The following is a 21471-nucleotide window of genomic DNA, read 5'->3' on the forward strand; positions in this document are numbered from 1 at the left end:
GTTTTTTATTGAAAATTAATTTGCTAAAAGACAACATCACAAACACAGTAATCAATTAAAGACTGATTTATTTCTGATATTTAATTATTTGTTGCAACACTTAAACTCTTAGAATACTTTTTTTAATTAAAATTAAACAAAACAAAAAAAAACACTCAACACTCAGCAATAAAAGACGCTAGCGATAGTGACAGGAGAGCCCAGCATGATTTTATTTACCTTTTTTATTTCAATGTTCATAGTTTTAACATTTTTTTAGCCTTTTACTCTTGTAACAATCCAGAGAATAGAGCGTTGTCGTGAGACAGAGACGTGTGTTGCGATGCATCTCGCTTATATATCTAGAGAAAACCTCGGCAACTCGACTGTGCTAAGGATAAATTATTTCTCCCCTACCCCTTTTCTCATGCCGGATATGTCAGAAGCTTTTATAGAAACTTCTAGTTTAATGGACAAATGGTTTACTATTAATATTTCATCATTCTATTTTCATAATTACGTTCTTCATTAATTTTTCAAAGTCTAACCTAAAATCATCATCATCTAGCTAGAATATTGAAACAAATTATTATTTCAAAATAGACTAAATAAATACAACTGGTTGATAGTTATTAATAAAAATATTTGTAACCCATTTGTCCAATAAGGCAATAAGTTTAATTCACCCCAACATATCCCACTACAATAAACCAAACATAATTAGTATTAATAAACAAAAATCATAATTGCAAAATTTCTCGCAACAGTAGATATTTTCAATAGTAATAATAATAAAAATAATCGTAATAATATTAAGTGAGGGGAAAATATTGAGGCAAAAAACAATTGGAACGAAAAAAAAACATTCGTGCAGGGTCGGAAGAGGCTTGCGTTCACAATCAAGCAGAAGATGAAAATAATTCAAGAGATAGAACGAGGCAAGAGCAAAAGTGATGTCGCACGGGAATTGGGTCTAGCAAGCAGCACAGTAGCAACTATTTGGAAGAACCGTGTTAGCATCGCTGAGAGTTGGAGAAATCGTGACATGTTGCAATCAGATGGTGATTCGGATCTTCAAATAGGAAAAAAGACTAGTATGATAATAAATTCACAATCGCCACTACCACCAAGTCTAGCACCACCAAGTGGACCATTGGCGATGTCAACGCCATCAATAACTACCTCATCATCACTAATAGCTCTATCAACGTGTTCAACAACACCATCATCAACATGTAGTTCAGTACCTACATCACCTGCTATGATCATACCTCAACCTCAGGACACCGGCCAGCAGGCCCAAATGCAAAATCAGGAACTGCTGGAGGTAAGGACCGTTTTACCCTCAAGTTATTCCTCAAATTCAAGCGATTATCCACGTATTAAAGCTGTGTTAATCAATAAAGCTGTTGACTTAGCAAAATAAATAATGAAGAGAAATTAGTGCTAGACCTTTTTTTATTAGGATTTTTTCATGATCGCCTTGGATTGTTCATTACACATGGCTTTAGATCAACTAGTCACGTAGAATTTATATATATATATATATTACATGTAAAAACAAAAGGTTACCAACACACTGAGTAAATAATGTTTCTTTCGCTTGAAATATTTTAGTTTATTTCGTTTTATCAAGGTAGCCACTTCATCGAGCTCCAACTTCCAAATGTTGGAATGAGCATGGACTTTTTCTCTTGTTCAATAATTTTTTTTCAAATTCATCTGTTTATTAATCATAACATCAGGTTCTAATTGAAGAGGTTTAATTATTTATTCTAAAACAAAAATTGGTGGAAATTTTTCCAAGCAGTTGGAGATGTTGAACTTCTTTTCATTCAATTCATAGTAATTCAATATTAATCCAATTTATTTCTGCAATTATTTTTTGATACTAAAGAATGGAAAAATTAATAATTGAGCTTTATTGAAGCATCATAAAAAATTTGATAAATATTTTTTGATGAAAAGACTACCTTGACCAAACTGATATTTAATTCTACACAAAGCACAAAATAGACGAGAAAAACACAAAAAAAAATAATTTACACAATTAAACAAACTAGAATGGGGATGTCGATATGTTGTCGTGCAGCTCGAATTCATGAATTTTTTTTTATAAATAAAAACCAGGATGGAAAAAGCAAATAATCAATGAGCAGAAAAAGCCCAGGAAATATACAGAAACGAAGCAAAAAAAAAGAATAGGAAGTAGAAAAAAAAATTCCCAAGCATTAATAATAATAATAAAAAAAAAAAAGAATGAAGAGAAAAATTATACTGAAATTATTTCTACTGCAAAAATTTCAAAAGAAATATTGATAAAAATGATCTGCCGCAATACTTGCCTTTTGCCTACAGCTTCTCCTGTCACTATGTATAACAGCTAGCTAAATAATCAAAGATTATCCAGCATGCTTTGATACCAGAGTATCATGTCTTACAGGAACTTGAAAAAAATTGATTTTTAAGTATTTTTTTATTCTATCTTCATCTTAAATATAAGTGTACTTTTTCCAATAATTTATGTAAAAATTCTAGGGTTTATATTGTACTGATGGCTATCAATGATTTTTCCTGCTAAATTTATCGGTTTCTCTTTATTTCATTGGATTCATTTGACTGATGAAAAAATATTTCTTGATAAAAATAATATCAATTCTCATTGATTGCTTTAATAAATTGTGTAAATGATTCAAGAAATATGCATATATATAACTTTATTGCTTGGCTACTCTGCATGTATTCTCTCTCTCGCTGTATTCCAAATTTATTTGTCATTTTCACTTTCTACATTTCGTCATTTCATGTCTGCTCATATCAAAATGCCATTATTATTATTATTATATCATTGAAATTAATGCTCTTTTTGGTATTTTTCAAAAATGTTTTCCATTCTTCAATATATTCATCTATTTTTCGTTTATTTATTTTCATGCTGAAGTACATTATTGATGCTTATTACTAATCAACTACATTCTATAAACGCCATTTTTATTATTATTAAATTACTTTCTTCAATTGTAATTTAAAAAAAATTGATTTTATTGAATTTTGAACAGTTTAATGATTTAATTATTATTATTTTTTTTTAATAAATAAATGAATAAGTGTTTGACAGTACCCTAGCTGATCTGACACTAAGAGTCTGCTCTAATGAAGGGGCTGAAATCCCTGAGGAATATTTTCTGTTGATTAAATGACTGTAGAAAATTTTTGTTTATTAAAAAATTGATGAGAGTAGAGTCTAATGTGTACTATAGTGTTGAGAATGATTGATAAGAGTTGTAAAAATAAAGGAATTTGAGGTGGTAAATATTGACATTATCAGGATCGAACCGCACGAATCTTGACTTTCGACTTCTCTCATTCGTGCGCTTGCAGCTTAATTTCACTGAGCACACAGCACATTAAGAGTGATGGAAGAAAAAAATTAAAATAACAAGGATATGTGAACCGAGCAACATAAATGCATTAACTAAATGATTTATGGTTAAATTAATTCAAAGTCCATTTTTTAACTTGAAAAAATAAATTAAATTTTTAAATAATATGAAATTCAATTAAAATGAATAAGTAATAAACCAATATCATTTTTATACTCGGTGGTTTACACTCGTCCTGTGTCATTTTTCACTCTCAACTATAATATATTTATCAATTATTTAATTTTTATTTATCAAGTTGATCACGTAGAGCGTATTTTTTACTCGATATTCATGTTTATTTTTGAATAAATCAATTTTTTTTTATACGAGCTCGTGTAATTTTTGGGAATATTTTGTAGGCAAGGAAAAAACGCCAGGAAGAGGTAGAAAAAATACGTATGGAAGAACAACAACGAAAGCAACAGGTAAAAATTATTTATTTATTCAATTTCATTCGTTTGATTTCCCTTTTTTATTCGCCATTTCATTTTATTAATTTTCATTCAACTTTTATTATTTTTTTTTTTTACTTCCATTCTCAATAGTTCTTAATGGATTTCACACCTCTGTTATTTGTTTTTTCCTATTTTTATCAATGAAAGTATTGTTATAAAATGTCAAAAAGATGACTTTAATTTGTTTATTGATCAACAAATGTTAATAAAAATAAAAAGCTATGAATTACACTTTTCTTTAGAAATAAATTGTTTTTCAATAAATTAAATATTAAAGATAAAATTTAAAAAAGATTTTTATGAAAAAATAATTAAATAATTGAATTTTTAATTTCATTTTCTAATTTATTTTTGTAGAAATTAATTTTTTTTTGCAAAGTTTATTTTAATTTGAATATTCATTACTCCATAGGAGCGTGAATTGAAGCGACAGCAAGCAGTAATGCTCAAGGAACAGGTGAGGATTTAATACTCATGTTTTTCAGTGTAGAATGTAGAGTGTGATGTAGATTAGATAGATGTGCATTTCATTGCTTCTGTCACTTATTAATAGAAAAATATTTCATCAAAAAAAAACTGTTTTAATTTTTTTCTTTTTTTTAAATGATAAATTTTCTAAACAGTTTTTTCCAGATTTTCTTTTAGAATTTTTTCAGTATTTAATAATGAAGCAAAATTATTTGATAAAAAAAATAATTAATATTATTTCAAATCTTCTACTTTTCTAAGAATGAAATGTGGTGTTTTAATGTCTCTTCTAAATGTTTTTTTCTTCTTTCTTCAAACTTATTATCTATCTTTATAATCTCAAATTTAAATTTATGCATACAAAAAAATTCAACTCAGAATAAGTGTTGACAATTGCCTTATATGGAGTCTTTTTTCTATCAATTTCAATTATTTAATTAATTTTAAATAAAAAATCAACAACAATAATTTTTTTTAAAATTTGAAATCAAAGTAATGAAGGAAAAGTAATTAAAGTATCTAAGTGAATAAAAAAAAAATACAAATTAAAATTTATTATATGAGAAATGTAAAGCACTGGTAGAGATTGGATGTGTTTTGTGCTGCAGATGTACATGCAGGAGCTGAGCAAGCAGCGCGAGATGCTCTACACCGTCGAGTTGGTATGTTTCATACCCAATTCCAATTAAAATATCAAAGTTCCAATCCAAGATAAAAAATTTAAAAAAAAGACCAAATAACAAAATTTATTTTTTTTAATTCATTAATAAAAATAAAACAAACAAATAATAACTGAGGTTTTATTCAAACATGCTAATTAATCGATGCTAACATTATTGCTTCAATCAATTTTTCAACACATACACATCATCAACATGCACAATAGTTTATTTCATTATTGCCTACTAAAGAATAATTGTTTCATGTATTTATTGGCATTCTTTTATTTTTACTATCGCGCATTCATGTTTTCAACTGTTTGGAATTTTTTCTGACTCTTAGAAGAGCCTTGAACATGAATTTAAAATTATTCTAACTATTTTATCAACTAAATAATTGTTTTGCAATTTTTTTAATATCCTGGATCATTATATTTATCTTTAAAGAATAAATTTTCATTAAAGTCTGATAAAATAACTTCAATAAAAATAAATATTAACAATTTAGTTGAATAATATAAGATTTAATTAATTTTCTAATAATTCTAAGCCTTTGTTGTTTATTTAAAAAATAATTATTTATTGATTAATTTCAATATCTAGTGTTGATAAGAAATTTTAAAAAAATAAATTAATTTTCTGGTTTTGGTGTATTAAATTAAATTAATAATCTCTAATTTTCAAGACTCTTTAATCAACCATCTCTTCTTTTGGTGTTGGTTTTCCTATTGACAATGGTTAAAACTTAATTTCTTTGCACGGTGTTATCTTCCAATGTGTTATTATTGTTTGCTACCAAATTTACTCTACCCTACCAATGACATTACTTTAATCACAAAATTACTAACAAAAAAAAATAAACTCATCATCACCAAAAAAAAACAAGTCCTTAGAAAAAAGTAACCCAATTTAATACTAAAAATAATAAATCTTCAGGAACGAGAAAGAAGACGTCAACACATGGCCTTAATTCGAGCACTGGAGACACGAAGAAGAATGGAAGAGCGTGAGAAAAAGCGACTGGAAGCAAGAGCTGAGCGGATAGCAACGAAAGAAAAGCGTGCAGAGCAAAGAAAAATGGAGATGGAGTTGGTTGAACAGATAAGGAAGCCAGTAGAAGATATGGAATTGACTGACCATCGACCATTACCAGAATTAAAACGAGTACCAGGTCTAAAACTATCAGGAGAAGCTTTTGCTGAAATAGTAATGGTGTTTGAGTTTCTTCATAACTTTGGAGAAACCCTAGGTTTTGATATGGAATCACTGCCAAGTTTGAGAAGTCTCCAAATGGCACTGCTAAATGATGAAGAAGCTGAAGAAGAGATGCTTTCAGTGATGACTCATTTGCTAGTTTGTGCTATCGAGGATCCAGGAATCCCTCAACCAGCACGTCACACCACAGGTCTTGGTCAAAGTTTACGCCAAGCTGACATAACTCATGCCAACATCAGCGAAATTCTAAGGATCTATTTATATGCAAATGCAACAGGTGAAGTCAAAGCTCTGACTGGTGTTTGCCTAGAAAGAGAACGTGACAAAAAATTTGCTGATCATCATCAGAATGGTGGTGATTATCCATCAACACCATCAGGAAAGAATGCACAATTTTATGAACACCTTCACAATAATGAAACATGGAAAATGTCCGAACGACTTCGTGACAAGCCATTCTTAGCGTTAAATCCAACACATAAAGCTCAAATGCTTGGATTTTTATGCAACGAACTTTTACAAAACAAGGCTGTGATAAAGCAGATTGAAGGAAGCTTGGAAACAGTCGCACAATTGAAGAAAGAACGATTTGTTTTAGATACGAAGATTAGAAAACTACGACAATTGCATAGTAGGAAAGTGAGGATGGAAGCAGTAGGTGTGGTTGTTAATAAAACTGGTGATGCGATAACGATTGAGAAGAAGGAAACAGATGAAGAAGGTAATAATACGACAACAGCATCAACAGTAGCAACACCAACACCAGAGGACAATCATCATGAGGATGAAGTGGAGGACATGTCGGAGAATGAGAGTGAAGGAACCCAACCAGAGGAGGAGGAAGATAAAAATTTATCTGGCGAAGAATTGGGGAAAAAATTGGATAAATTGTTGAAACAATCGGAAGAACAGTTACAGAAATTAAATAGCTCGTCTAAGCAACTTCGAGCACATGTGTTTGGACAGGACAGGTATTGGAGAAGGTATTGGGAGCTTCCATGTGCTGGTGGGATATTTGTTGAAGCGATGGAGAGTGCAGAGCCGGAAATTTTGTCTCTTCAAGCGGAATTGGATGAAAAATGGAAAGACAGAGAGGTGAAGGCAGATCCAAAAGACGAAGAAAAAATGGAAATTGATGAAAGTAACAAAGAAAACGGTAATGATGTCGATGGTAAAAAAGAAAAAGAGACAAAGACTGAAGAAAACATGGAAGAGTCATCAGAAAAGGTCGACGAAGTTAAAGAAGAGCCTATTGAAGCTAAGCCTGACGATGAGAAAATTACAACAGAGGTGGAATTGAATTCGAAGGATGAAGAACTTAAAAAAGAAGTGAAGGAAGTCAAGAAAGAGCCTGAAGAAAGCCAAGAAATAAAAACAACTAAGCAGATGGAAGATAAAATTGTTGAAACAATGCCTAATGGAGATAAGTTTAATCATGTTAACAACTTGCCAAATGGTAAAGACCATGGAAACTTCATTTCCATGGGCAATGGTGAGATGCCATGGTTTTCAATTCTCCCGCGAGAAACTTGTGATACACCAGGACCAAGTTCGAAACAAATATTCGGTGTCGCTGAACCAACAGAACTGAAAATTCCCATCTTCCCTCCACCAGCAAGTCCCAGTTACGACAGATGTGATTCTCCAGCTCCATTAGTTCTCACCCAAGATGAAGCAGCGCAGTTGGAGTACCTAAAAGTCCATGGATTACCTCAACCAGGGGAAGCCAAGCCAGTGACTGAGGACTTACGCTACGGTTGGTGGAGAATCACAGATGTAGATACATTTCAAGAACTCTTGGAACATCTTCATTCACGAGGAGTAAGAGAAAAAGAACTGAAACGAACTACTTGGGCAACTATGGAATCATTCCTAGCTGTAACTGGGAAAATTCATGTAGATCCAGGTAATCTTACAGCAACAGACCTTCATTTGGAAGGAGAAGAAGAAGTTCCAATACCTAGACCTGATGATCCTAATGAATGGAGTGAGCAAGTGGCATTGAGAGTTGATGCTCAATTATTAGAACAAGTGGAGGCACTGGAGGATAAAGTGGCTAACGCAAGCATGCAAGTTAAAGGGTGGAAACTACCACCTAGAGCTGGTACAGAAGAAGCTGAAGAAATTGAAAAACTTAATGAAATGGAAAAAATCAGCGCTGTTGAGCAAGCTAGACAAAGATTGTTGTCGCTTGAGGCTGCGATTGAACGGCGATATTTGAAGCCACCTTTAGGAATTTGGTAAGTTGAAAATAAAAATAAATTTCTCACTGTAATTTAGTTAGATAAAATTTTAATTTAATTCATTTTTCAGCACTGGAGATCCTAACTTGGCTGCTCTGAAAGCAGAACAAGCAGCAGCAGCTGCCAACGCAAATTCCAATTCATCTGATAATTCCACACCACATCAACCCCCGGAAGAAACTACCCCTAGAGGTTTAAATAACTGGCGAGAAGCAACAGCACGTGCTCATACGTCTGCACAGCTTGCTATGGCTCTTTACATGCTTGAAGCTAGCATCGCTTGGGATAAAAGTATTATGAAAGCTGTAAGTTGATGTTTTTGATAGTTACCTAGCATTTTCCTAAGATAAAACATCCATTTTGCTGCTTCTTGTCATTACATAGCAATTCATCTTTTCAGAACTGCCAGTTTTGTCACAGTGGCGATAATGAAGACCAGTTATTACTCTGCGATGGTTGTGACCGGGGATATCACACTTACTGTTTCCGTCCAAAAATGGAAAATATTCCAGATGGCGATTGGTAAGAATTTTTTTTCTTAATAAATTATAAAAACAATTTCCTATCAAATTCAACAAATTAACTGATGAATTATTCCAGGTATTGCCATGAGTGTATGAACAAAGCAACTGGTGAACGAAATTGTTTAGTTTGCGGCAAAAGAACTGGAAAAAATCTTGTACTTTGTGAACTCTGTCCTAGAGCTTATCACACTGATTGCCATAATCCCGCAATGCCGAAGGTATTAATATAATTAATATAAATAAAATATAAAATAAAATATTAAATATAATATATGGTACTTTTAGATGCCAAGAGGGAAATGGTATTGCTCAAATTGTCACAGTAAGCAACCAAAGAAGAGAAATAGCAATCGAAGGAGTCACACCAAAGGAGGAGGCAACAACACCCGAGACAGTGAAAGTTCAGATCATCCTCCCGCTAGGTGATTAACGTTAAAAAAAACAAGCGTATCAGCTCGTTAATTAACATTGTTTTATAACAACCGAAAAAAAGCACACAAAACGTCTTAAATAATATCGATTTAATTGGATCAAAAGTATAAGAGCCGTAAAAAAATAATAATAAACAAAATGGCAATTAGATAATAACTAAAAATTATTATAATAATCATAATAAATAATGATTGATAAAAAAAAAAATAAAAGTTACTAATAATAAATAATTAAATAATAAATAAGTATTTAACGAGCACAATTGATAAGCAAAAGCGAAATTTAAATAAACGAATTTTTTGAATTGAAAATTATAAAAAATAAACTGTCAAACACACTTCTACACCTATTGTATACTACTATTGTTCGTCAATTCTACTACTCCAAAGTGATAATTACTTTGATGGCCATCGAGAAAAAGTGTTTATTTACTTCAACAACAGAAAATATTTAATGATTCAAGCGCTACATTCCACAAGATGCTCAAAAGTCGCCAGTTAACGAATAAACAAAATGAATCTCTTAACTTGTTAATCACTTATTGATGATCTGAAAATTATTTAAACTTATTATTTAATGTTTTTTATAAAATTGTCTTTTTTTAATATTTATTTTTGATTTATTCTTTTCTATTTTGAGTCATTAATCGAGAAAAAGAAAACCATTTTATCAATTAATGACTCACTTATTTATTTATTTTTTTTTTATACGAAATGAATAAAAAAAATATATTATAATGTACTGTGGAAATAGTTAATGGCGTTTAGGGTAATAAAATTGGGTATAAAAGTGGACGAGGGTCTCAGAGCTTTTATAAAAGCCGGTACATTCCTTGCCAAGCGCAAGACTTGTGCAATAACTGTTGTCTGTATTGTTTTGCGCCGTAGTCCAACGCCTTCAACGGCATCAAACACGCACGTAGAGGATGTCAGTTCATCGGAACCACCAACGCCAACTCCTTCACCACGTAAGGACACCGGTAACAACAGGAATCTAACTAAGAAGCAACAACGTGAGCTTGCACCTTGCAAATTATTACTAGAACAATTGGAGCAACAGGATGAGGCTTGGCCATTTTTACTGCCTGTCAACACCAAACAATTTCCCACTTATAAAAAAATCATCAAAACTCCAATGGACTTAAGTACTATTAAGAAAAAACTACAAGACACTATGTAAGTTTATACTAAATTCCATTCGCGATTAACATTATTAATTATATGCTTTTCATCACCTTTTTATTCATTTAAATAATATCTTATTTTGTCTTATTTACCATTCATGTTAAACACATTTATTTTATTTTTAATTAATATCTACTGATTGTTTAAAAAAATATTTATCTTATAATAAATAACAATAAACAATAAATTCAAAATTAATTTGTGCTTTAAAATTAATATTAGAATACTTTGTGATTAGAATAAGCAAATTTTGTTAATAATAAGTCATTTAAGAAAAATATTAATGTTTGTATTTAATTTAATTATTGCATCAAAGCTTCATTTACTCAATAATTTAATAAATAACATGAGAATGATTAGAAAAGAAAAATTATTAAATATTTCAGCTAAGTTTTAAATTAAATTAAAGGCTTTGTATTTTTAGGGTGATAAAATAAAAGGTGATGAAAAGTAGAAGATAATAATAACAATAACACCGCAAAACAACAATATTGCCAATTTCCATAATTAATTTAGCAAAAAAAATTTTAGATACAAATCGCGTGACGAATTTTGCGCAGACGTTAGACAAATGTTTATTAATTGTGAAGTCTTCAACGAGGATGATAGTCCAGTAGGAAAAGCAGGCCATGGAATGCGTACATTCTTTGAGACAAGATGGATGGAGATCACAGGTGCACCGCCACCATCACATCCACAAACGCACAGCTGAGGAACGGGGCGATCGCGCAATACTTGTAACAGTTTTGCGCATTTTTATTATTAATTAATTATCATCCATCATCATCAAGAAAAAATAAATCAACTAAAATACAATTCAAGCAAAAAACAAACCAACAATAGGGATATGTTTGACTAGAAAATAAATAAACAATACGTCTGAAAGAATTCATTTTTCCAATGTAAAAATTTTACAAATTTCTGTTAAACAAAGCCACGTTTTAGTGGCTACAACATGTAAATGGACTGAGAGTGTAATAATCATATGACGAAATTTGCTGGAATGAAAAATAAAATGCCAAATGATCACTGAGTAGATCATAAAAACAATCTGTATTGTATAATAATGAAATAATCATTCATTAAAACATGAAAAATGGTGTTTGTACTTATAGAACAAAATATGAATTATTTGTAAGCCTTTGTTTAAATAAATATATTAATTTAAATTAAACTATGAAACAAAATAATTGGTAAATATTTTACATAAATTTCGAGTTATAATGTAAATATGATAATTAAATGAGTATGTTAATAATAATGATTTTGAATAGCGTGAACAATAATTATTAATGTTCAATAAGATACGTATCGATTAATTCAACTCATTTTATCGATTGATTTGATATACATTGTAATTTAATATTAATTACCATTTAAGAAATTATTTAAATAATTTTACAGACAATTTTATTATGTCATTCCTTTTTCATTTTAAATTAATTTTTTATTGTATTCAAATTGTATTCCAGAACTAAAAAAAAATCTAAAATTTCAGTATTGAGTATGTCTGAGTAATTATTATAATCATTATTTTATTGATAATAAACGTAATTATTTTATGCTTTTAAGTTACGAACGAATAAATTACTTTTGATGAATTATTTAATTTTTATGATCTCAAAAATTCAATAGTTCTAATAATTTATAATTTTATCTTGGTAATAAATTCTAATAATCAAGATTACATTCTCGAAATTTTTAATTATTATTTCGTTTCATTTTATTAATAAAATGCTTCTCCGTCTATAATGTTTGTCCATTTTTATTAATAAAAAAAATACCTTCGAAGAGCGACATAAACATTAAATAAACTACTGACTGATAATATTTTATGAATGTGTTCATAGTTTATTAATTAAGTCCAACAATGACCGAATTTGCGCCAAATGTTTAAAAAAAAAAACGTGAATGATATTAATTTTATTAGCGAAATAAAAATAATTTCTGTTTGAATGCGATAAAAAAATAAAACAAACAATTGTTTATTTGTATAAAAGTATTAAATTATAAAAAAAAAATTAGCGGAAAATTAGTTGATTTAAAGACAAAATAAAAATCTGTATATTAATTATGATTAATGGATATAATTTATAAAATATATAGTTGCAAAATATATTCATACGCAATTATTGAAATATTATATTGATATAAATTATTAGTAACGATTAATAATTGATCAATAACGCAGATAGACGTGATATTATAAACAATAATAAACAATTTCGGAAGCGTATAAATTGTGGAGTAATTAAATTAATATGCGTAACAATAAATGAAGGATATATATGTATAAATATTGATTTTAAATAAATATCAGGGCAAGCAGGTCGTTTGCAGGGTGCTTTATATAAGATGATTAGAATAAAACTGATATAACAACAAATGAATTTATAAATTATAATATGATGGAGTATTGTAATTCGTGAAGGAATAAATTCATTCTTTTTCTCAATGTATATTCATTAATCAATTTTTGTTTCCAATAAAAAGCAAATTAAATCGTATTTATTGAAACATCTTGATACATGAATTAATTAATAAAAAAAATTTGTAAATAAAAGTTTATATATTGAGTAAAAGGCTTGAAAATAAATAAACTTCACCTGAATAATTTAAATAAAAATGTAAATAAATTGAAATAATTTTGTAAATTACTGTTCAACTTAAAAGAGTAAAAATAGGAACAATAATAATAATTGTATTGAAAATGGAAAAAAAAATCTTCTAAATATTAGTAAAAGTTAAAGACGCTTTTTATACGAGTTTTTAGTTGTTAAAGCCGAAAATCTATACCAGCAAAGAATTAACTAAACAAAATAATTCTAATCATTTGATGAAAGAGTAACTATCAGCAAATAAGAATAAAATGAAAGAGATGATGAAATTAAATTGAAAAAAAAAACCTAGCAACGATAAGATTAAAGAGATCATATAGTTAACATAAAATAAAGAAGTATCTGTCTATAGTATATAAATGTGAGCTTACGATTTAGTTTTAGACTCACGACGATGATTAAATAAACTTAATGAATTAATTAATGTACAGTAAATAATTATTAAAATGTAAACGAAGCGTGTAAACAATATAAATATTAATAATATCTATAAAGACAATATTTCTTATTTCTTTTCTTTGTTAGATATTTTTTTACAACCCAATTAATTAAACAATAGGCTAAAAATTAATTATTGTTTATTGTTAAACTGTTGACCCTATCTTCTAATAAATCTGCTAATCCATTTGAAGAAAAAATATTATCTATGGTTAAATAGACGCTGTTCTACTGCGCAGTTAAATACATAAATAAACTGTATGGTAAAATTAGCCGAAAATAAATCATAAAAAGCTCCTGTATTTGTTTTAACTTAAAGATCAGTGAATAAAGTCATAATATAATACTGAAATAAACAAAAATAATAATAGAACACTTACAATAAGCCCTCAATAAAAAGACGCGCCAAAAACGCCGGTAATCCGCCATTTTGGAAAAACTGGAGCGTCGGAATAAAAAAATTTCTTTTCACTTTTAATTCACTCTAAACACCATAACAACACTTTATAAGCCTAAAAAATGATTAAATATCACTCATTACACATAATGAATAAATAAATTCCCTGGAATTCACTTTATAATACACAAAAATATTTTAACTCCAAAATACACTTTTCACGATATTAATACTATTACGTTGCATAAAAAACACTTTAACATATTTCTGATTACTTCATTATTAATAATATACGTCATACTATCATCATTATCTAATAATTAATTAATTTTAATAAAGTACACATCTAAGCGTCTACTCTGTTCGGCAGTCGGAGTCAAACTGAGCTGCTGAAATTGAAATCCCACTGATATTGTAACCCCACTCCTGCGCAGTAAAATGCGCTGTAGGAAATATTTAACCTAATCGTCACAATTATTAGAAAATTATATTTTTTACATATAAACAATTAAAATTTTGCTTTTCGATACTGATTAAATTTAAATTCATATGTTTAACTAAAAAAATCTGCTTTTTTCGGTAAGTAAATACCAACGCCATCATTTTAATGCCGGTAGTTTGCCGTATGCGGAAAATGCAAACACCTTGCACGTGTTGATTGTGTGTGTATGTGTATATTACAGGTACCTGTGCAACAGCTAGTGTTACATATGCGATTTTATTAGTATCTGGTTCCTAGAAGTGAATAAAAGAAAGTTGATGCATCATACCCTTGTCTATTGATAAGAGAGAAATTAGAAAGATAATATAACAAAATAAAAGGATATCTAAATATACAAAGAGGCCAGATTTTATGAAATTAAAATACTTAATCTTTATTTTTAAATATAAATATAATCATAAAGCTATACAATATTTTTCGATTGCTCATTATCAACTTTTCTCTTGTTTTAGCTCATCTTCATTATCTTCTTTTATCATCTGTTCTATTAGTTTTCTCCTTTCCTCTTCTCTTTTCAAATCATTAGAAAACCTACTTCCTACATTGGTGAATTGACTCGCATTCATATTAGGAGCTGATGAAAAACTTGGAAATGATTTTTCTGCTTTGTTTTGTGAATTTGCTGATGGAAATAAATTCTTGGTTGAACACTGGCTTGAATAAGATCCATTTGCGCTACTATTCTTCATCTGTTGATCTGCTAATTTTCTTCTTTCTTCTTCTTTTTTGATGTTACTAAATACTAAATTTTCCATCTCCTCTAATTTATTTGTATATACTTTAGGAACTGATGAAGAACTTGGAAATGTCTTAGTAGCTATAATAGAAATTTAAATATTTAAAACTTGTGATATGTTTGAATGTTATTTTTGTTGATTAATACTTATTACTTACAATCATTCTGCCGTAAACTTTGTAAGGTTAAAGGGTTCTTATATAATCCTCTTTCAATTTTACATGCTGAAATAGCATCTGATACGTTTCTGTAATTCACCATTGCTCGGCCTTTTTTCTTTGACATTACTAGATCTTCAATAGGTCCATGCTAGAGAAAAATACAATTGTTCAAGATAAAATAACGAGTTCTAATTTTTAAAATTAATCTCTACATGCTGCAGGATAAAACTAATGAACATACCTTGGATAAAATTCGGTAGAGATTATCATAATTATATCCACCATTTTCTAGGTCATCTTTTGCTGCTTTCCACTTGATATGAACCATGGTATCATTTGGCCCACTTCTCTGACTTTGATTTTTGTTAATTTGTTCATAAATTTTTTTAAACTTTTCTCTAGCTATTTCTGCTTCTTCTTCAACTAGTCTAGCTCCCTCCCTTTTGAGTTTCTTGATTTCAGCTTCCAGTTTCTGTTCATCACTACATTTTGTGGAGGCTGCTTCTCGTGCTTCTAAATCTTCTATCAATTTTCGTCGTTTGGAATCTAGCTGTGCTTTTCTAACTTTAGCTTGTAGGCGACCATTTAGAACTTTATCATAGGCTGCCTAAAAAGTGATAGCACTAAAATAATAAAGAATGATGAAGTTGTTAGAGTAAAAATGTAACTTTTTATACATACCCTTGAAGATTCATCAGTCAATATTTCTAGGGCTCGTTTCAATTCACGAAAAAGATCAGCTGCTCTAGGGTTATCTGGATTTTTATCAGGATGACAGGATAGTGCTTTCTTACGATAAGCAGTTTCAATCTGAAAACATTGATTATTAAATATTATTGTTGAGAATAAAAATGTTTCTGACAGATATTTTGAAGGTTAGAAATCTATAAACAAAGATAAAATATTACAAAATAAATACCTCTTTGACTGAAGCTGTTGATACTGTACCAATTAACTCATATAAGTCTAAATTCATCATAATATCATCGTCCATTGTTATTTTTATTTAATTTCACGTCAATAATAAGAAAAATTGAACTCTTGCTGTAACGTTGTGTTTACTATCGTCTACCAATACGGTATGACAAGTAACGCCGCATAGTGGAAACTTTCAACATGTGACATGAACATTTATTTTGGAGTGGAAACATAAACATTTCTCTTCGGATTAATTTCATCTCAACGTTTATTTTTTAGTCAATTGTTACAACTTTTTAACCTTCATTATTAATCAAGGATATTTGTAAATGCATAAAATATGCAAACTAAAGGTATCATAATTATTTCCATCATCCAGGATGTGTTATCATTCATATTTATTCTTTTATCTTGTCTATCATCCTTCTACCTCTATTCTATTGAATTTAATCTGTAATAATTATTCTAAGCTGGAGAAATTGATCCTGTAATAGAAGAATTAGTAGGTCGAGTTCGTGAGGTTGGAAATCATGCAATTTGGAGTTTATCAAGCTGCAAACCTGGATTCGGTGTTGATCAGCTACGAGACAACATAACAGAAACTTATTGGCAATCTGATGGTCAACTTCCTCACCTCGTTAACATCCAGTTTAGAAGGAAGACAACCATCAGAGACATTTGTATATACACTGATTATAAATTAGACGAAAGCTACACACCTAGTCGGTAATTATTACTAGCTCAATATCTGAATTATTAAAATTGTTTATGCTGCTATGTGTTTTGTTTTTATTTAAAGCATAAGTATAAGATCAGGAACGAATTTCAATGATCTCCAAGAAATAGAAGTTATGGATTTAAATGAACCAAGTGGATGGGTGGTGATTCCTATTAAAGACATTAACGAACGTCCTGTGAGAACCTTCATGATACAAATTGCAGTGATAAGTAATCATCAAAATGGTCGAGATACTCATATGAGACAAATTAAAGTACACAGTCCTGCCCAAGACATTCTAGGTCCTCCAACGCTTCATCTGCCTGGAAATTTTTTGACCAATGAATTTCAACGTTATGCTACTATTAGATAAGTTCATAAACTATGTGATGTTCTCTAGGATTACTTGAAAATAAATTTTATATATTTTCTATAAAATAAATTATTTCACTGATATATTGTTTAGTTTAATATTTTTTTATTCAATAAATAATTCCATGAAGATTTAGGATGTGTTTTGAGTTGAGAATTTGAGAGAGGTCGCAACAGTCTGAACTGTTTAAATCAACTCTTAGGTTAGATGATAAGTTTTCAAGTTCTTGGTACGTTTTATCAATAAACAATCAACAAAGTTTTGTTTAAACAAACAATTTTAACTGATGTACTTATGAGAATATTCATAAACAAAATAATTACGTAATTGTATGGATTAATTAAGTGTTTTTTATAACTGACATTAATCAATGCTCCAAAAGAATTGACAGAATTTTTTGTGTTAAAATTAATAATAAATATTATCATATCTAATTGAAATGGATATTAGATTAGTTATACATCATCGTAAATCAATTTATGATGATTTAATAGTCAATCATGAGTACGTAGCAGATTTTAAAACAATAAATAAATATAAGATGATTGATAATGGAAATAAAGATCAAGTAGACATTAATAAGAAGTTTAAACTCAAAATCACTCCAGTTTTTATAAATAAACGAGGATTTAATGGATACTTAGCTTCAGCTTATGTATTTTTATTGAAAACATCAGATGTTTATCGTCAATCTGCTATTAAGTTATTGAAATATTTGATATTAAGTCGAATGGAGAATGATGTTGGTCGAGATTCTGATGCTTTTGTGATTTTCATCAACCTGATAATGCCTAAGAAACAATTCTTAGATTATAAATGGTAATAAAATTATTATTTAGATTGATAATTTGCATAAATACCTAATTATTAGTTAAGAAAATTAATTAAATATCTTTGAAGGAATAGAATTATCACAGTGTTGGCATTGGAAAGAAGAGAATTAAATTATGCCATGTCTTGGTTGTCAACTCTTGGTGGTGCATTTTCAGCAATGGGGGAACAATTTGATTCTTGTGTAAGACTGCATAATTATACAGGTTTATGTTCTCCTTGGTTTGCATAAATAAATTCATTAATTTATATTTTTAATTTATTTTCTACAGGCTAAAGTAGCTGGAAAGATTTCTATGCATCAATTTAAGCTAGCATTACGTTTAAATGACCCACTACTCATAGCTCGTTGCCGATTGTATGCATGCCTGAGTTTGATTCAACAGAATAAATTAAAATTACCTAGAACTGAAATCCCAAGAATATATGAATTCGCAAAATTAAACGAAGATAAACAGCTTAAGAGGATGTGCCAGGGAGTTTGGGCAAAGTTCAAATACAGTTACTATCTAGAAAAAAAGAAGAAAAAAAATAAAAAATAATTTTGTATTGATGAACAATTATTGTAAATAGATTATTTAAAAATACATTTGTTCAATTTCTAAATAATATAATAGGTTTTGAATAAAATTATTTATACAAAAACATCGATCGTTATTGATAACAAAAAGAACCCTGAATTTTTTTATTAGTTTTGACAAATAAAAAATACTTATTTAAAAAAATAAGGAACAAATAAAAATTATTGTAAAAAAATTTATTATGTATTATTTTGATATTATATCGATATTATTTCAATGCTTGATAAGATAATTATCAATTATTCATAAAACTAAAATCTAAAATTTATAATTGAGTAGTAAAATACCATAATATTGTATGTTATTATAAATTTCCATCAATTAAATGATTATTGAGCCAAAGTTCCCATTGGATCCCAAGCAGGAAGAACTCTTGGCTCTTGTTCAAATACTGCAAGTACTTCAGGTGGTACAAATTTCTTATCTACAACTATTTCAAACACAAACTCGTTAAACCATTCTGCAGTCATCACGTTGTATCCTTTATCTCCACGTTCTTCACCCCAGGAATTTTCCACACGAAGTTTTGTGACCTTTCCTTTGTTCTAAACGAAAAAAATGCCAATTTAACCAATGCTAAGTCATCAATATTACTTTAAAAAGTTACTTAATTCCTTACATCCAAAGAAACTCCAGTGAAAACCATAGCATGAGTCATAGAAGACTCTCCATAGATCAATCTATCTGCTTTGGAGAGTCCTAGTTGAGCATCAACTCCAAACATCGACATAATATCATGTGCTTTGAGGCTGAAAAATCCAGGTTTTGAAGCAAATCGTTTAACGACTTCACACCCAAACCAAACAGCTTCTTGCTGGTGTATGCTTTTAGCAGTGAGTTCAAGCAACACTTCAGCTGGTTGATTATTGTAAAGGGTTTGTCGTCCACCAACAACATTGCCCAGACAATCAACAGTGTAGAGATGTCCAAATGGATGTGTAGGTCTTGGATCAGTCACCAAACAAACCTTATCATCAACATTGAAGTATGGCTTTACATGATTTTTGTAGAAATCTAATCCAGTGATTGGTCCGATGCTTTTGTGATTTTTCGCTTTATCATAGTACTCCCAAGTGATTGTTTCTGATGGAATTCCTACACAGATACCAACGATTCGGTAGACTACAGTCATCTGCTCAATTATTCTCTTCTCAATGGCTTCATTAGACGCTCCATCATCAACAAGGCTTCTTAATTCTCTTGAAAATTCCCTCAACTTGCTGGTGAGAAGTGAATTCATTCGAGAGGTTGATTCGGTGGTCCAGGACTCTGGGAAACATGCCTTTGGAACTAAACCATATCGGTTTATTAGATTGCAAATCATATCCCATTGGCCGCCATCACAGGTGGGGTCATGGAGGAGGAATGATACCAATCGGTCTTCTACTTTTTCTCCTTGCTTGGCTGTTTTAACGATATTATGAAGAAAATAATTGCAACGTTCAATCTGTAATAATAAATCATTACTCAATTTAATTCATTCAACAGTTAAATATAAAATTAAACATTACCTTATCCCAGAAAAATAAATAAGGCTGACTGAACTCAAACTCTTCCAAGTTAAAATGTTTAATAAATGGAATCCTGATGACATTCAATGTTGCAAAAATCCAACATCTTCCAGAATTCTTTTGATTTGTCATCGGCTTTGCTTCCATGACTTTATATTGGAATACATGATTTGTTTCTTCAAAATTCGATCTAGACATGCAGCATTCCAGTGGATCATTCTTGGTACACACGTTTTGAGCTAGTAAATTTTTCTCTTCTTGGTGAAATTTCTTGCGAAAATCGCTCAGAATTTCAGGAGTCAATTCCCCAGCTATTTAATGGAAAATTAGTTCATTCAATTAATTATTAAATCCATCAGATTAAATTATTATCATTGATGATGTTGATGAATGACAGAGGGCTAATAGTTGCCAAATAAAAACGTCGCCATCTTGTTCGGTGGCGTTTGTATATCGACAAATTTTGGAGCTCCTTTATAAAATCATGTAAATAATCAATGTATTCAAAAAAATAAATGGCATGACAACAATGAATTCATTTGAAATAGATTTCACTTTAAAATTACATTTTGCTATCAATAAAGTTTACTACAATTAAAAATAAATAGTTTTTTAAATTAAATGATTATTATTTTTAAACGATTCTATCAAGATGACGTGTCAATGATAAGAAAAAATATTGCCTATCAATACGTCATATTAAAAAATAATTACTAAAACATTTAAGTAATCTAATTATTTACTTAAACAAGTATCTTACAGAATTATTCATTAATTAGTTTGATTAATTTTTATTGAAATAAAAATAATTTTTTTTTTGTTTGGGATGCAAAATATTAAAAATGTTTGATAATTTTAATAGATTCTGTTTTTAATAAAGCCAAAAAATACTTACGGGCTGCCATGTTGCCAAAATTGATAGCAGAAACTGGATTTAGATAAATTTAAATAATAAAATTATCAAAATCTTCACGATTAAGATATTTTGCAGAATATATAATATGATATATTTTTACCAGTTTCAGCTTTACTCCAGCTTGTTCGTGTTTTCATACATTTTTATATGAATACTAAAAGCAAAGTATAGTTTGGAGCATCGATAT

The 21471-nt window shown here is 29.4% G+C and overlaps 5 protein-coding genes across 19 annotated transcripts in view; 3 read left to right on the forward strand and 2 right to left on the reverse strand.

Annotated features, from left to right (window-relative positions):
- Positions 1–11801, forward strand: part of tou (toutatis) — a 40852-nt gene extending 29051 nt beyond the window's left edge. For 4 of the 13 annotated variants that reach the window (XM_035077859.1, XM_035077858.1, XM_035077863.1 and 1 more), the window contains exons 16-26: positions 854–1306; positions 3764–3829; positions 4272–4316; positions 4936–4989; positions 5923–8441; positions 8515–8749; positions 8845–8966; positions 9045–9186; positions 9254–9390; positions 10288–10575; positions 11116–11800. In XM_035077859.1, the coding sequence (XP_034933750.1) occupies positions 854–1306; positions 3764–3829; positions 4272–4316; positions 4936–4989; positions 5923–8441; positions 8515–8749; positions 8845–8966; positions 9045–9186; positions 9254–9390; positions 10288–10575; positions 11116–11296 (4242 nt within the window). In that variant the 3' untranslated portion in view covers positions 11297–11800. Of the gene's footprint in view, positions 1–853; positions 1307–3763; positions 3830–4271; positions 4317–4935; positions 4990–5922; positions 8442–8514; positions 8750–8844; positions 8967–9044; positions 9187–9253; positions 9391–10287; positions 10576–11115 lie in introns of all 13 variants that reach the window. The other 9 variants (XM_035077862.1, XM_035077861.1, XM_035077864.1 and 6 more) reach the window with 8 other exon arrangements.
- Positions 11802–14944: 3143 nt separating this feature from the next.
- Positions 14945–16554, reverse strand: LOC118063734 (dnaJ homolog subfamily C member 17). The gene is made up of 5 exons (XM_035077873.1): positions 16356–16554; positions 16118–16246; positions 15678–16043; positions 15434–15584; positions 14945–15356 (listed from the first exon to the last, which is right to left on the reverse strand). Exons 1-5 carry the CDS (start codon positions 16428–16430, stop codon positions 14971–14973), a joined length of 1107 nt encoding a protein of 368 aa, XP_034933764.1. The 5' UTR covers positions 16431–16554; the 3' UTR covers positions 14945–14970.
- Positions 16499–17505, forward strand: APC10 (anaphase-promoting complex subunit 10). Of its 3 annotated transcripts, none has more exons than XM_035077874.1 (3): positions 16499–16707; positions 16825–17080; positions 17154–17505. In XM_035077874.1, exons 1-3 carry the CDS (start codon positions 16695–16697, stop codon positions 17443–17445), a joined length of 561 nt encoding a protein of 186 aa, XP_034933765.1. In that variant the 5' UTR covers positions 16499–16694; the 3' UTR covers positions 17446–17505. The 3 variants fall into 3 exon arrangements, with proteins under 3 accessions (XP_034933765.1, XP_034933766.1, XP_034933767.1); XM_035077875.1 differs by having other exon boundaries at positions 16849–17080; XM_035077876.1 differs by having other exon boundaries at positions 16858–17080.
- Positions 17506–17608: 103 nt separating this feature from the next.
- LOC118063673 (uncharacterized protein F58A4.6) lies at positions 17609–18876 on the forward strand. Its single transcript, XM_035077775.1, has 3 exons — positions 17609–18264; positions 18346–18460; positions 18549–18876. Exons 1-3 carry the CDS (start codon positions 17885–17887, stop codon positions 18816–18818), a joined length of 765 nt encoding a protein of 254 aa, XP_034933666.1. The 5' UTR covers positions 17609–17884; the 3' UTR covers positions 18819–18876.
- Positions 18877–19018: 142 nt separating this feature from the next.
- Positions 19019–21429, reverse strand: LOC118063679 (bleomycin hydrolase). The gene is made up of 4 exons (XM_035077783.1): positions 21264–21429; positions 20369–20679; positions 19477–20304; positions 19019–19402 (listed from the first exon to the last, which is right to left on the reverse strand). The coding sequence occupies exons 1-4, from the start codon at positions 21271–21273 to the stop codon at positions 19187–19189; spliced, it is 1365 nt and encodes a 454-aa protein (XP_034933674.1). The 5' UTR covers positions 21274–21429; the 3' UTR covers positions 19019–19186.
- Positions 21430–21471: the final 42 nt, after the last annotated feature.

The sequence above is a fragment of the Chelonus insularis genome, unplaced genomic scaffold (assembly GCF_013357705.1).
Source record: "Chelonus insularis isolate UGA/USDA-ARS -01 unplaced genomic scaffold, ASM1335770v1 contig_146_pilon, whole genome shotgun sequence".
Lineage (NCBI taxonomy): Eukaryota > Metazoa > Arthropoda > Insecta > Hymenoptera > Braconidae > Chelonus > Chelonus insularis.

What these genes read in the sequence shown, in the direction of transcription:
- LOC118063734 (XM_035077873.1), bottom strand. Translation starts at nt 16,430, where the DNA reads ATGGACGATGATATTATGATGAATTTAGACTTATATGAGTTAATTGGT. An exon ending in TCTACCGAATTTTATCCAAG is followed by an intron (nt 15,585 to 15,677) that starts GTATGTTCATTA and finishes ATTTTTCTCTAG; the next exon opens with CATGGACCTATTGAAGATCT. An exon ending in AAGTTTACGGCAGAATGATT is followed by an intron (nt 15,357 to 15,433) that starts GTAAGTAATAAG and finishes TTTCTATTATAG; the next exon opens with CTACTAAGACATTTCCAAGT.
- APC10 (XM_035077874.1), top strand. An exon ending in GAAAGCTACACACCTAGTCG is followed by an intron (nt 17,081 to 17,153) that starts GTAATTATTACT and finishes TTTTATTTAAAG; the next exon opens with CATAAGTATAAGATCAGGAA.
- LOC118063673 (XM_035077775.1), top strand. Translation starts at nt 17,885, where the DNA reads ATGGATATTAGATTAGTTATACATCATCGTAAATCAATTTATGATGAT. An exon ending in CAATTCTTAGATTATAAATG is followed by an intron (nt 18,265 to 18,345) that starts GTAATAAAATTA and finishes ATATCTTTGAAG; the next exon opens with GAATAGAATTATCACAGTGT. An exon ending in GGGAACAATTTGATTCTTGT is followed by an intron (nt 18,461 to 18,548) that starts GTAAGACTGCAT and finishes TATTTTCTACAG; the next exon opens with GCTAAAGTAGCTGGAAAGAT.
- LOC118063679 (XM_035077783.1), bottom strand. An exon ending in ATTTATTTTTCTGGGATAAG is followed by an intron (nt 20,305 to 20,368) that starts GTAATGTTTAAT and finishes TTATTATTACAG; the next exon opens with ATTGAACGTTGCAATTATTT. An exon ending in TCACTGGAGTTTCTTTGGAT is followed by an intron (nt 19,403 to 19,476) that starts GTAAGGAATTAA and finishes TTTTTCGTTTAG; the next exon opens with AACAAAGGAAAGGTCACAAA.